Below are 14,439 nucleotides of genomic sequence, written 5' to 3'. Positions count from 1 at the left end.
AAGAAAAAGGCATAAAAACCATTCCCACCCACTCCATCCCTAAATACACTCTACTCCCCTCCACCCTCCCTCTTATCTTGGCACCTCCTGGATGATGGGTCATCCCTGCACCTTGTCCACTGCCCTGGGTCAGAGGCAGTGTCGCAAGACAACAGCACATCCACAGCAAGGCCGCTTCTTAAACTGGCGACCCCCCCCCCTCTCCGTTCCCCCATGCAGAAAATAAGAAGATAGGGAGAAATCCCTTCAGGCTGCGTCAAATTTTTTCACACATACTACCTCCCCCCCCCCATTCCACCTCATGCATCATATCATCATCCATATACAACCATTCTCCATTCACTCCTGTCTTCTGTCCCTTCTCGTCCTTCCTCAACAGACATTCCCCACTTCCCTAAAGCCCCCTTCACCCCATCCATCCATCTCATCCTAGGATGCCCCCTCATGTTCACTCCCTCCACATCTGCCTTCCATACCTCTTTTACTAGTCTTTCTTCACTCATTCTTTCCATGTGTCCAAACCATCCCAATATACTTTCATCAACCCTGTCTCCCAACTCCCTTACCACCCCTGTTCTCTTCCTCACCTCCTCATTTCTCACTCTATCTAGCCTAGTAACCCCCATCATACTTCTCAGACACCTCATCTCAAACACATTCAAACTCCTTCTCTCTTCTTCTCTTATGTTCCATGTTTCTACCCTGTACAGTGCTGTTGGCACTATCACTCCTTCATACAGTCTCCTCTTAGCCTCCATTCCCAAATGTCTATTCATCATTACACTTTTTAATCCACCAAGGCATTTACTCGCTTCTCTCAATCTACAATCTACCTCCATCTCCACTCCACCCTTTCCTACCACATTTGCACCCAAGTATCTAAAACTATTCACTTCCTCCAGTCACTCTCCCTGCTCACTTCCAGTCTGCTGTCACTTTCACCCCTTGTACATCTCATCACCTTACTTTTACCCACATTTATCTTCAACTTTCTTCTTTCACACATTCTTCCGAACTCTGTCACCAACTTCCTCAATCCCTCCTCTGATCCTGCAACAAGCACAGTATCGTCCGCAAACAACAGCTGACTCACCTCCCACTTTTCTCCATTTTCTTTAAACATCTCCAATCCCTGACCCACCACCCTTGCATTTACCTCTCCCATCCATGTACAAGTTGAACAGCCTGGGCGATATAACACATCCCTGACGAAGTCCCACCTTTACCTCAAACCACTCACTCTCTCCATTTCTAATCCTGACACATGCTCTACTACTCTTGTAAAAACTCTTGACAGCTCCTACAAGTTTTCCTCCTATCCCATATATCTGCATAACCTCCCATAGTGTCTTCCTGTCTACCCTATAATAAGCCTTTTCCAGATCCATAAAAGCCCAAAAAACATCCTTACCTTTTCCTATAGCTTTCTCACATATCTGTCTTACCACAAAAATCTGATCTACACAACCTCTACTTGTCCTAAAACCACACTGTTCCTCGCCAATTACCCCTTTTGTTCCTCTCCTAATCCTCTCAATCGAGATCCTCTCATAAGCCTTCCCAACTACACTTAAGGGGGTACGCGACACCTGGGGGGGGTGAATTTGGTCAAAATATGGCATTTTTCAAAACTGTGTTCAAAATGTTCGTATACCACTTAGAAATAAATCCCGACAAATAATTTTCCAGCCGCGCGCAATTTAAAGGTCCTGGGTGAGGTTTAAAGGGACAGATTTAAAGGCGCAACCCACAATAGAGGGAGACGTGCCACTTAGGACCTTCAGGCGCAGCGAATAACGTTGAAATTTGATTGAATTTACACTCGCCCAGTGTATCAACGGCCAATACGATTGTGGAGGGGAAGGGAGGAAGGTGGAGGGAGAATATTTCACCAACTTTGTGCGAAACTAAGCGTTAGTTCCCGGCTAGCTCTGAAAAGGGAAGTACGCATGTCTCATGAGCTCTCATTGCAATCTATTACTTTAGCTAGTACATATTACTCTTTAGTACAGTCATCATGGGTAGCAAAAAGAACAAAAGAACATCACAATGACAAAAAACAGCAGTTAAAGATGGCAAGCAGTCAAAGACGACTAAAGATCTCACCACCTCTCACTCCACCACCGCCCTCACCTGCACCTCTGTGACAGTGACAGAGGTAAAGGACAACATTAGACTAAACAATTCAAAGAGGAAGATTAAATCCAAAGAAGAAAGCAAGAGGAAAAAGATCAAGGCTATACAGGAAGAAGAAAGAAGAAGGGACATCATATGATGCTGGAGGGGGTGCCCTACCAACATAGATTGGCGAGGGGAATCTGATGAGGAAAGAGAAGGCGCCCACTACTGGAAAATAAACCTCTTTCCAATGATTTAGATACCCTGAAGACCCCCAGCAGAGAGGTTTCATATGAAGAAACCGCCAAAGGTGCAAAAAAGCAAATTATATGATGTTGTCGTCTGTGCGTCGTCACTACTGTGACATACTTATACTTTAGTTTTTCAGTATTTAAAGTACTTATAATTAAAATGTGTTGATAATTTTTACTGTACTTATTATATAATAAAAATTAAGCCATGAAAAAATCAGTCAAATTGGTGAAACTATAAGCAAGTTACAGATATATTAATATTTCAAGTTGCCATATCTCCGTTCGATATTTTTCTACTTTTTTTTAATCATAAAAAATCTAATATACATCAGATTTAGATGAAACTTACAGGGAATATTACTTTTAGTAACTGCTAGGGCCGATCGTTCGAATATTTTGAATAGGATGAAAGAGTTCGGAGTAATAATGGAAACGAGCAAAATTTTTTTATTTTTCACGATTTTTGCCAGACATTAAAATTGAAATGCCTGTATGCAAAAGTATAAAGGAAATTGTTCAATTACTCAATGACCAGCCCTAGGTGTGCCTACTGACTAATCATAGCCAAAATATAAAACAAATTGGTCCACGTATTATGGTGCTGTGCACTTTTAAATGTCGCTACTGGTATACATACATGTGTACATACATCATTCTGCTTCACCTAAAATGTAGGCAATATGGATACCTATTTACCTGAGAAGTTTCAGCTCTTTACTCTAAATATTTTAGAAAATGACCTCCAGGTGTCGCGTACCCCCTTAACAAGCTAATCCCTCTGGAACTACTACAATACAACTAGGTAAATCCAGGAGAAGCCAAGAAAAGGAGGGAGGGGTGGTGAATGGGTGTGGGGTATGTGGGGATGAAATGGGTGTAAGTGAATTTATACCTTTGTAAGGGGGAAAAAGCCATTGGTATAAATATGTATACTTTCATAACCAAAATACTACTACATAAATCTATTCAAAAGTTTTGGCCATCATGAAGTAGCACTAATCACAATATATCGTACAAACAACTCAAGAATCACATTTGATTACAGCTCCACATCATGGTTACTAACAATCAAGATAACAGACGTCCTACAAGCAATACAAAATATTATGAATAATAACTATCTAGGTAAAACATCTACACTTAGAAACCAAAATTCTCCCCAAAGAAAGTGTTCTGCTTTGAGCACTACAGGATCACAGACTCCCAGGGAAATACAGCTTCTGTACCTCTCCATGGTGGATTAATCCTATTTTGTGTAGGGTTGTAGAATCTGTATGAGCACATCAAGTGCTGAACAGGTTGGAATGGTTGAACACCACATAAAAATTATAAGAACACAGTTCCATGCTACAGGTGCTGCAGTGTCCATATTTCAAACAGTTGCAGCAAGGAGACTGTGAGGAGAGGAAGATGCTTTTCCTAAGAAGGAAGGCCATATTGAAGCTCTGCTGCAGATACCAAATGGATGCAACACTCTCCACATCTTTCAGGTGTGGCCCCATGCCACAGGTCTTCTGCACAAGAAAAACCAGGGGTAATGGAATGATTGATTCTATGCAAGAGCCTTCAAACCCACCCATCCTTCTTACTATGTTACACAAGCACAATCATCTGAAAACATATCAAAAGCAACTCCAGCATCACCTTTCAAACATCTGCAACAACCTACTACCTGTACTACAACACATTTATACGAAAATATGTTCAGCTCACTAAAACACTCCAAGGCTGGAGACTGGAGAAGTGGATAGCTTTGGATACTTGGGTGCAAATGTGGTGGGAAGGGAGGAGTGGAGGTAGAATGTAGATTGTGAGAAGCAAGTAAATGCCTTGGGGGATTAAAAAATGTAATGAGAAATAGACATTTGGAAATGGATGCTAAGAGGAGATTGTATGAGGGAGTGATTGTGCTGACAGCACTGTATGGGGCAGAAACATGGAACATAAGAGAAGAAGAGAGGAAGAGTTTAAATGTATTTACCTAGTTGTACCTAGTTGTATTTTACAGGACTGGAGCTATGTTCGTGTTGACCCATTTTTGTATCTCTCTACATTTAGTTTGCTTTTGAATTCGTGTATATTTCTGGTATTAACGGTTTCACTGTTCAATTTGTTCCAGACGTCAATTACCCTGTGTGGGAAACTGTTCTTTTTCAGGTCTCTTCTGTAACTGTCTTTCTTTAGTTTCTTTGCATGTCCTCTTGTTTCTCTTTTGTCCCATTTTAATAGGTCATCTCTATCAAGAACTTCCATTCCCTTCATTATTCTAAAGATGGTCAACAAATCACCTCTCTCCCTTCTCTGCTCTAGTGTTATCAGTTGTAATTTCTCCCATCTTTGTTCATATGTCAAATTTGATAATGTAGGTGACATCTTGGTCGCGGCTCTCTGGATTCTTTCTAACTTCTTTGTGCTTGGTGCCCACAATGATATAGCATATTCTAGTTTTGGTCTTATCAATGCAACAATTAATTTCTTAACCATCTCTTCATCCATGTAGTGGAAAGCCACTTTCATAGATCTTAACAGATTGTAAGTCATCTTGTAACAATCTGCAATCTTCTTCCGTTTTCACTCTCTTGAGCAATTTAGCATCGTCAGCAAAGAAGTTCATGTAACAATTCACCCCTTCGTCCATATCATTTATGTATATGGCAAACATTAAGGGAGCCAAAACAGAGCCTTGGGGGACACCACTTTTTACTTCTTCCCATTTCGAGTTTTTATCTCTAAGAACCACTCTCATCTTCCTTCCAATTAAAAAGTCCTCCATCCATTCTAACAGTTTGCCCTGAATTCCTATTTTTTTTACAAGGGAGGTAGCCAAAAATGGAAAGGCATAAAATCATTTCCACCCATTCCATCCCTGAATACACTCCACACCCTCCCTCATATCTGAGCACCTCCTGGATGACGGGTCATCCTTGCACCTTGTCCACTGCTCTGGGTCAGAAGCAGTGTCGCAAGACACGGCACATCCATAGCAAGGCCGCTTCATTAAATCGGTGACCCCCCCCCCTCTCCGTCCCCCCATTGCATAAAATGAGAGGACAGGGAGAAATCCCTTCGGGCTGCATCAAATTTTGCTCACACATACTACCTCACCCCCCATCCCCCAGCCCATTCCACCTCATGCAATCACAACATCATCCATATACAACCATTCTCCATTCACCCCTGTCTTCTGTCCTCTCCCATCCTTCCTCAACAGACATTCCCCTCTTCCCCAAAGCCCCCTTCACCCCATCCATCCACCTCATCCTAGGACGTCCCCTCATGTTCACTCCCTCCACATCTGCCTTCCATACCTCTTTTACTAGTCTTTCTTCACTCATTCTTTCCATGTGTCCAAACCATCCTAATATTCTTTCATCAACCGTATCTCCCAGCTCCCTTTCCACCCCTGTTCTCCTCCTCACCTCCTCATTTCTCACTCTATCTAGCCTAGTGACCCCCATCATACTTCTCAGACACCTCATCTCAAACACATTCAAACTCCTTCTCTCTTCTTCCCTTATTTTCCATGATTCTGCCCCATACAGTGCTGTTGGCACAATCACTCCTTCATACAGTCTCCTCTTAGCATCCATTCCCAAATGTCTATTCCTCATTATACTCTTTAATCCACCAAGGCATTTACTCGCTTCTACCTTTATATACTTTAGTTTTAGATACTTGGGTGCAAATGGTATGGAAGGCAGATGTGGAGGGAGTGAACATGAGGGGACGTCCTAGGATGAGGTGGATGGATGGGGTGAAGGGGGCTTTGGGGAAGAGGGGAATGTCTGTTCAGGAAGGACAGGAGAGGACAGAAGACGGGTGAATGGAGAATGGTTGTATATGGATGATGTTGTGATGCATGAGGTGGAATGGGTGGGGGATAGGGATGAGGTAGTATGTGTGAGCAAAATTTGACGCAGGCCGAAGGGATTTCTCCCCGTCTGCTCCTTTTATGCACAGGGGGACGGAGAGGGGGGGGGGGTCGCCGATTTCATGAAGCGGCCTTGCTGTGGATGTGCTGTGTCTTGTGACACTGCTTCTGACCCAGGGCAGTGGACAAGGTGCAGGGATGACCCGTCATCCAGATGGTACTAAGATAAGAGGGAGGGTGGAGGGGTGTGGAGTGTTTTCACGGATGGAATGGGTGGGAATGATTTTATGCCTTTTCCTTTTTGGTTACCTCCCTTGTAAGGGGGAAAAAGCCTTGGCATATGTATGTATGTGGTACCTTATCAAAAGCCTTTTGCAAATCTAAGAAGGCGCAGTCCACCCAACCATCTCTTTCTTGTATTATTTCAATCAGTCTCGAGTAAAAGCAAATTAGGTTTGTGGTGCACGATCTTCCACTTCTAAAACCAATTGTTTGGGATTTATTATATTGTTCTCCTCCAAATGTTTGATCCATCTACTTCTAATGATCTTTTCGCATATTTTAGCTACTGTACTTGTGAGGGGGAAAAAGCCTTGGTATATGTACTGTATGTACTTGTGAGAGATACCAGAATAAAGTTTGTAGGTTCTTCCCTGTTTCCTCCTTTGTATTTTGGCACTATGTTTGCATTTTTCTAATCTTGTGGTACTTTTCCCTCTTTTAATGAGAAGTCTATTATCTTGTGTATTTTATCTGATAGTTCATCTATGCACTCCTTTAATATCCAATTTGCGATTTCATCCGGTCTGTGCGACTTTCTGACATCTAGGCTTTTTATTTGTTCTCTTATTTCATTCTGTTATTGTTTGAGATGAAATGAATGAGAAGTATGGTAGGGGTTACTAGGCTGGATAGAGTGAGAAACAAGGAGGTGAGGAGGAGAACAGGGTTGGGAGATAGAGTTGATGAAAGAATATTGGGATGCTTTGGACACATGGAAAGAATAAGTGAAGAAAGATTAGTAAAAGAGGTGTGGAAGGCAGAGGTGAATAGAATGAACATGAAGGGGCGTCCAAATATGAGATGGATGGATGGGGGTGAAAGGGGCACTGGGAAGCATCTGTTGAAGAAGGAAGGGAGAAGACAGAAGAGAGGGTGAGTAGAGAATGGTTGTGTATGGATGATGCTGGGATGCATGGAAGGGTGTGGGTGGGGGATTAGGGAGTATGTGTGAATATTCTGACACAGCCCAAAGGGATTTCTCCCTGTCTTATCTTTTTCTGCATGAGGGGATGGAGAGGGGAGGGGATGGCCGATTACATGAAGCAACCTTGCTGTGGATGTGCTGTGTCTTGCTACAATGCTCTTGACCCATGGCAGTGGGCGAGATGCAGGGATGATCCATCATCCAGGATCCAGGAGAAGCCAAGAAAAGGAGAGAGGGAAAGGGGTGGATGGGGGTGGAGTACATGGGGATGAAATGGATGGGAGTGGATTTATGCCTTTAACTTTGGTAAAGGTGGGACTTCGTCAAGGATGCGTTATGTCGCCCTGGCTGTTCAACTTATACATGGATGGGGTGGTGTGAGAGGTGAATGCAAGGGTAGTGGGTCAGGGATTGGAGATGGTTAAAGAAAATGGAGAAAAGTGGGAGGTGAGCCAGCTGTTGTTTGCGGACGACACTGCGCTTGTGGCAGGGTCGGAGGAGGGATTGAGGAAGCTGGTGGCAGAGTTTGGGAGAGTATGTGATAGAAGAAAGCTAAAGATAAATGTGGGTAAAAGTAAGGTGATGAGATGTACAAGGGGTGAAAGTGGCAGTAGACTGGAAGTGAACATTAAGGGAGAGCGACTGGAGGAAGTGGATAGTTTTAGATACTTGGGTGCAAGTGTAGCACGAAAAGGTGGAGTGAAGGTGGAGGTAGAATGTAGATTGAGAGAAGCGAGTAAATGCCTTGGTGGATTAAAGAGTGTAATGAGGAATAGACATTTAGGAATGGATGCGAAGAGGAGACTGTATGAAGGAGTGATAGTGCCAACAGCACTGTATGGGGCAGAAACGTGGAACATAAGAGAAGAGGAGAGAAGAAGTTTGAATGTGTTTGAGATGAGGTGTCTGAGAAGTATGGTGGGGGTCACTAGGCTAGATAGAGTGAGAAATGAGGAGGTGAGGAGGAGAACAGGGGTGAAAAAGGAGCTGGGAGATAGGGTTGATGAAAGAATATTAGGATGGTTTGGACACATGGAAAGAATGAGTGAAGAAAGACTAGTAAAAGAGGTATGGAAGGCAGATGTGGAGGGAGTGAACATGAGGGGACATCCTAGGATGAGGTGGATGGATGGGGTGAAGGGGGCTTTGGGGAAGAGGGGAATGTCTGTTGAGGAAGGAAGGGAGAGGACGGAAGACAGAGGTGAGTGGAGAATGGTTGTATATGGATGATGTTGTGATTGCATGAGGAGGAATGGGCAGGGGGGTGGGGGGTGAGGTAGTATGTGTGAGCAAATTTTGACACAGCCTGAAGGGATTTCTCCCCGTCCTCTCCTTATATGCAAGGGGGGACGGAGAGGGGGGGTCGCCAATTAAATGAAGCGGCCTTGCTGTGGATGTGCTGTGTCTTGCGACACTGCTTTTGACCCAGGGCGGTGGGCAAGGTGCAGGGATGACCCGTCAACCAGGAGGTGCTCAGATGAGAGGGAGGGTGGGAGGGGTGTGGAGTGTATTTAGGGATGAAATGGGTGGGAGTGTTTTTATGCCTTTCCCTTTTTGGCTACCTCCCTTGAAAGGGGGAAAAAGCCTTGGTATATGTATATGTATGTATCTTTGGCATAAGAGGGTCTGGGAGTTTTTGGACCAGCACCCTAAGGTTTGGGTCTTTTAATGTGCGTGGATGTGGTACAGATGAGAGTAAAAGGGAAGAGATAGGTAGTATGTTTGTGAGAAGATGGATGTGTTGGCTTTGAGTGAAACTAAGTTGAAAGGGAAGGGTGAGTGTAAGTGGGAGGTTATCAGGAGGGAAGAGAGAGCGAGGGAGGGAAGGGGCAGCTATTCTAGTAAGTGAAGAGATAGGTAAACGGGTAGTGGAGTGGAAGGAGGTTTCCTCAAGGATAATGTGGATGAAGGTGAAACTGGGAAAGGAGATGTGGGTCTTTGTAAGTGCATATGGGCCTGGCAGTGAGAAGAGTGTAGAAGAAAGGGAGGCCTTTTGGATAGATTTAAATGAGTGCTTAGAGGGTTTAGGGAGAAATGTCAATTAATAGTACTGGGAGACCTTAATGCTAGGGTAGGAAATGGTCCAATTGATGGAGTGGTTGGGAAATGTGGAGTTCCAGGAAAGAATCGTAGTAGAGAGTTGATGGTGGAAATGTGTCTAGAAAGAGAGTTGATGATAGCAAATACAGTGTTTCGGAAGAAAGTCAAGCATAAGTACACATGGGAGAGGGTGGTGGAGGGAAGGGTGGTAGATATAGCGTTGATGGATTATGTAGTGGTAAATAGGATTATGATAGGAAGAGTTAAGGATGTACATGTGCTAAGGGGAGAGGGTGGGGGAATATCAGATAATTTTTTGGTGGAAGGTAAGTTGAGAGTGGAGGATAGATGGAGAAAGAGGAAAGGGACAAAAGGTAGGGAGGTGCTTATAGTGAACTCTTTAAATGAAAAGGAGAAGGAGTACAAGAAGAAGCTGAAGGAGGAGTGGAAGGGTGTGAAGGATAGAGTAGAGGTAGGTGTGGAGGAGGAATGGGGATGGTTCAAGGAGGGAGTCATAAAGTGTGCAAGGATGGTGTGTGGAACAAGAAGGATGGGAGGAAATAGAAGGAAGGGTAGTGAATGGTGGGATGAGAAAACAGAGAAGGTTGTAGAAGAGAAGAAGCGAGCTTTCACAGATTGGTTTCAAAATAGGACGAGGGAGTCATATGAGAGGTACAAAGAAAAGAAAAGAGAAGTAAAGCAAAAGGTAAAGGAAGCAAAGAGGAGAGCAGATGTGAAATGGGGTTAGAGTATGACAGAAAATTTTGAAAGTAATAAAAAGATGTTTTGGAAAGAAATTAAGAGAGGAAGAGGAGGCGAATCAAGTAGAGAAGAAAAGGTAAAAGGTGCAGATGGAGAGATGATAATGGAGGACAAGGCAGTAAGGGGAAGATGGGCAGAATATTTTAGGGAGTTGCTAAATGTGAAGGAGGATAGGGGGGGAAAGATAGTTGCAGTGGGAAATGCTAAGAAAATGAGAGTGATGAGTGAGGAAAATGTAGGATAAATAAGGAAGGATGAAGTGAAGGCAGTTGTTAAGTTGATGAAAGGAGGTAAGGCACCTGGTCTGGATGGATGCCATGCAGAATGTCTAAAAAAAGGAGGTACAGTGATGGTGGACTGGCTGGTAAGGTTATTCAATGTTTGCTGGAGAGAGGGTAGAGTGCTGGAGGACTGGAGGAGTGCCTGTATAGTTCCACTTTACAAGGGAAAAGGGGACAAGTGTGAATGTAGTAGTTTCAGAGGGATTAGCTTGTTAAGTGTAGTTGGGAAGGCTTATGGGAGGATCTTGATTGAGAGGATTAGGAGAGGAACAGAGGGAGTAATTGGTGAGGAACAGTGTGGAATTAGGATGGGTAGAGGTTGTGTAGATCAGATCTTTGTGGTAAGACCGATATGTGAGAAAGCTATAGGAAAGGGGAAGGATGTTTTTTAGGCTTTTATGGATCTGGAAAAGGCTTACAATAGGGTAGACAGAAAGGCACTGTGGGAGGTTATGCAGATATATGGGATAGTAGGAAAGCTTCTAGGAGCTGTCAAGAGTTTTTATGAGAGTAGTAGAGCTTGTGTCAGGATTAGAAATGGAGAGAGTGAGTGGTTTGAGGTAAAGGTGGGACTTCGTCAAGGATGCGTTATGTCGCCCTGGCTGTTCAACTTATACATGGATGGGGTAGTGCGAGAGGTAAATGCAAGGGTGGGACAAGGATTGGAGATGGTTAAAGAAAATGGAGAAAAGTGGGAGGTGAGCCAGCTGTTGTTTGCGGATGACACTGCGCTTGTGGCAGGATCGGAGGAGGGATTGAGGAAGTTGGTGACAGAGTTTGGGAGAGTATGTGATAGAAGAAAGCTAAAGATAAATGTGGGTAAAAGTAAGGTGATGAGATGTACAAGGGGTGAAAGTGGCAGTAGTCTGGAAGTGAGCATTAAAGGAGAGAGACTGGAGGAAGTGGATAGTTTTAGATACTTGGGTGCAAATGTGGCAGGAAAAGGTGGAGTGAGGGTGGAGGCAGAATGTAGATTGAGAGAAACAAGTAAATGCCTTGGTGGGTTAAAAAGTGCAATGAGGAATAGACATTTGGGAATGGATGCTAAGAGGAGACTGTATGAAGGAGTGATTGTGCCAACAGCACTGTATGGGGCAGAAACATGGAACATAAGAGTGGAAGAGAGGAGTTTGAATGTGTTTGAGATGAGGTGTCTGAGAAGTATGATGGGGGTTACTAGGCTAGATAGAGTGAGAAATGAGGAGATGAGGAGGTGAGGAGAAGAACGGGAGTGGAAAGGGAGTTGGGAGATAGGGTTGATGAAAGAGTATTAGGATGGAAAGAATGAGTGAAGAAAGACTAGTAAAAGAGGTATGGAAGGCAGTTGTGGAGGGAGTGAACATGAGGGGATGTCCTAGGATGAGGTGGATGGATGGGGTGAAGGGGGCTTTGGGGAAGAGGGGAATGTCTGTTGAGGAAGGACAGGAGAGAACAGAAGATAGGGGTGAATGGAGAATGGTTGTATATGGATGATGTTGTGATGCATGAGGTGGAATGGGCGGGGGGATGGGGGGTGAGGTAGTATGTGTGAGCAAAATTTGATGCAGCCCGAAGGGATTTCTCCCCGTCTTCTCCTTTTTATGCATGGGTGGAGGGAGAGGGGTGGTCGCCGATTTAATGAAGCGGCCTTGCTATGGATGTGCTGTGTCTTGTGACAATGCTTCTGATCCAGGGCAGTGGACAAGGTGCAGGGATGACCCGTCATCCAGGAGGTGCTAAGATAAGAGGGAGGGTGGAGGGGTGTGGAGTGTATTCAGGGATGGAATGGGTGGGAATGATTTTATGCCTTTTCCTTTTTGGCTACCTCCCTTGTAAGGGGAAAAAAGCCTTGGTATATGTATGTAACTTTGGCTACCTCCTTTGTATGGGGGAAAAAGCCATTGGCACATGTATGTAATATTGATTTTTTTATTACTACATAATTTAGGTGTGCTCTTCTCTAAATTTACAGAAAAAAAAAAAAAAAAAAGTTATAGTCACCTTGGCAGTGAGAGATTTTATGATTGCCTCCTTGGTACTGTATTCTTCCTCCAAGTTATCCAATTGTTTCTGTGTTCCACTATTTTTCTCTGCCAGTTCATCCCTCTCCTTCTCTATGACTTTGTACCTTTGAGCTATTTCCTCTACGTTCTTCTGCATATCAGTGTGTTTTGCCTCCATCTCCATTGTGTATTTTTGCAATTGTTCCATTTCTGTATTTGTCATCTGAAAGAATTGCCATTACACTATTTACTCCACACTCTTGAATCAAAGCATGCGCCCACTTCATCCACAAACAAAACCCATAACAACCCCCCCATCTCAGCCCTTATGGACGAAGGGTCATCCCTGACCTGCCACACTACCCGAGTCAAAGGGCAATGCAGCAAGGCAGAGCTGGTTTATCCCCATTGTTTAATTATATGAAAACCCCTCTCCTTGTTTACCTAAAATAATATAATTTATGAAGCAGAATATCCCTTCAAGCTATGTCATCCTTTCGTCCACTTACTCCCGTCTTTTGAACTCGTTTCAATGCTTAAGATTATTCCACATGCACCCAAAGCCCCCTTCACCACATACATTGACTTTTGTTTTCCACACTCTATTTGTTAGCAAGTGTGGAAAGTATTGCAACATGGATATCAGTTAATGGTTTGCAACACCAGAAGACATGAAACTATGTACTACAGATGTCCATTATATATATATATATATGTATACACACACACACACACACATAAAATTTTTACCAAATTGTAAGTTTTGTTCTGAGTACACACCAATGGCAAACCCTTATTATACTTACCCGAGTTTCATTTTGCTGCTTCTTTAACTCTTTTACTTGCAACAGTTTCTCCTCTAACTCCAATTCCACATCTGAAATAAGTAACTTAATAAAAAAACAAGTACTAGCAATAACAAGGAAAATTCTCATTCATAATTCTAAAAACATTCATATAAAGTGTTCTGAACTGAAAACATACCAAAGACCCTCACCTCTTTGGGAGAGGGGGAATGTGGAGTCAAAGAACACATGTACTCAAGTAGTTGTGTTCTTTGACTCTGCAATTAAAACCTAATGGACAAAGGGTCATCCCTTTCCCCTTCCATATAACTTGGGTCAAAGGCAGTGTAATGAGATACAGTGCTTCCACAATGTAACCTAAGAGCTGACACTAGTCCCCCCCCCCACTTCACACCTACATATATCAAAAGGCCATTTCCCCTCTTATCAAATGAGCAGTGGGCAAGATGCAGGGATGACCCATCATCTAGGAGGAGCCAAGATAAGGGAGAGGGAAGGGAGTGGATGGGAGTGGAGTATGCAGGGATGGAATGGGTGGGAGTGGTTTCTATGCCTATATTTTTTGACTACCTCTCTTGTAAGGGGGAAAAAGCCTTTGGTGTATGTATGTATCAAATGGGGTAGCCAAATTAAAACACCCACCCACCCTATACCCATTCATTATCCCTCTCATCTCAGCATTTCATGTCTCCTACCATCCTTCCCCCTCTTCACCTACTCAAAATAATTTACAAACCAGATAAGAACATACCTTCAGGCTGCATCACCCTTTCATTCATTCATATTTCCCTCCATTTACTACTTTTTGCACTCTCTTCCCTGCCCAACAGACATTCCACATGTGCTCGTAACCTGTGCATCCCATCAGTCAACTTTATTTTCAATCTGTCTCCATTCCATCCTTCTCTATTTCCTACACTCTTTGCTGGCATTTACTCGTTAATTTTTTCCATTTGCTCAAATCACCTCAACACACTGATCTACTCTGTCCAACAGCACTTTCCACCCCTCATTCTTTGCCTCATCTCCATGTTTCTCACTCCATCACCAACTCCTTCTATCTATCCTCAGACTTAGCCACAAGGACATTGTTATCCATACAATGGGCTCATCCACTC

The 14,439-nt window shown here is 43.5% G+C and overlaps 1 protein-coding gene across 2 annotated transcripts in view; it reads right to left on the bottom strand.

Annotated features, from left to right (window-relative positions):
* LOC143035120 (uncharacterized) overlaps nt 1-14,439 on the bottom strand; it is a 214,642-nt gene that overhangs the window by 29,028 nt on the left and 171,175 nt on the right. Inside the window, exons 25-26 of one of the 2 annotated variants that reach the window (XM_076201708.1) lie at nt 13,322-13,392; nt 12,514-12,738 (exon numbers count right to left, since the gene is read on the bottom strand). In XM_076201708.1, the coding sequence (XP_076057823.1) occupies nt 12,514-12,738; nt 13,322-13,392 (296 nt within the window). The remainder of the gene's footprint in view (nt 1-12,513; nt 12,739-13,321; nt 13,393-14,439) is intronic. The other variant, XM_076201709.1, reaches the window with a different exon arrangement.

This window comes from Oratosquilla oratoria, chromosome 18, assembly GCF_046742065.1.
Source record: "Oratosquilla oratoria isolate Oo_2021 chromosome 18, ASM4674206v1, whole genome shotgun sequence".
Lineage (NCBI taxonomy): Eukaryota > Metazoa > Arthropoda > Malacostraca > Stomatopoda > Squillidae > Oratosquilla > Oratosquilla oratoria.
The sequence above is the reverse complement of the archived record's forward strand: the minus strand, read 5'-3'. Positions and strand labels throughout refer to the sequence as shown.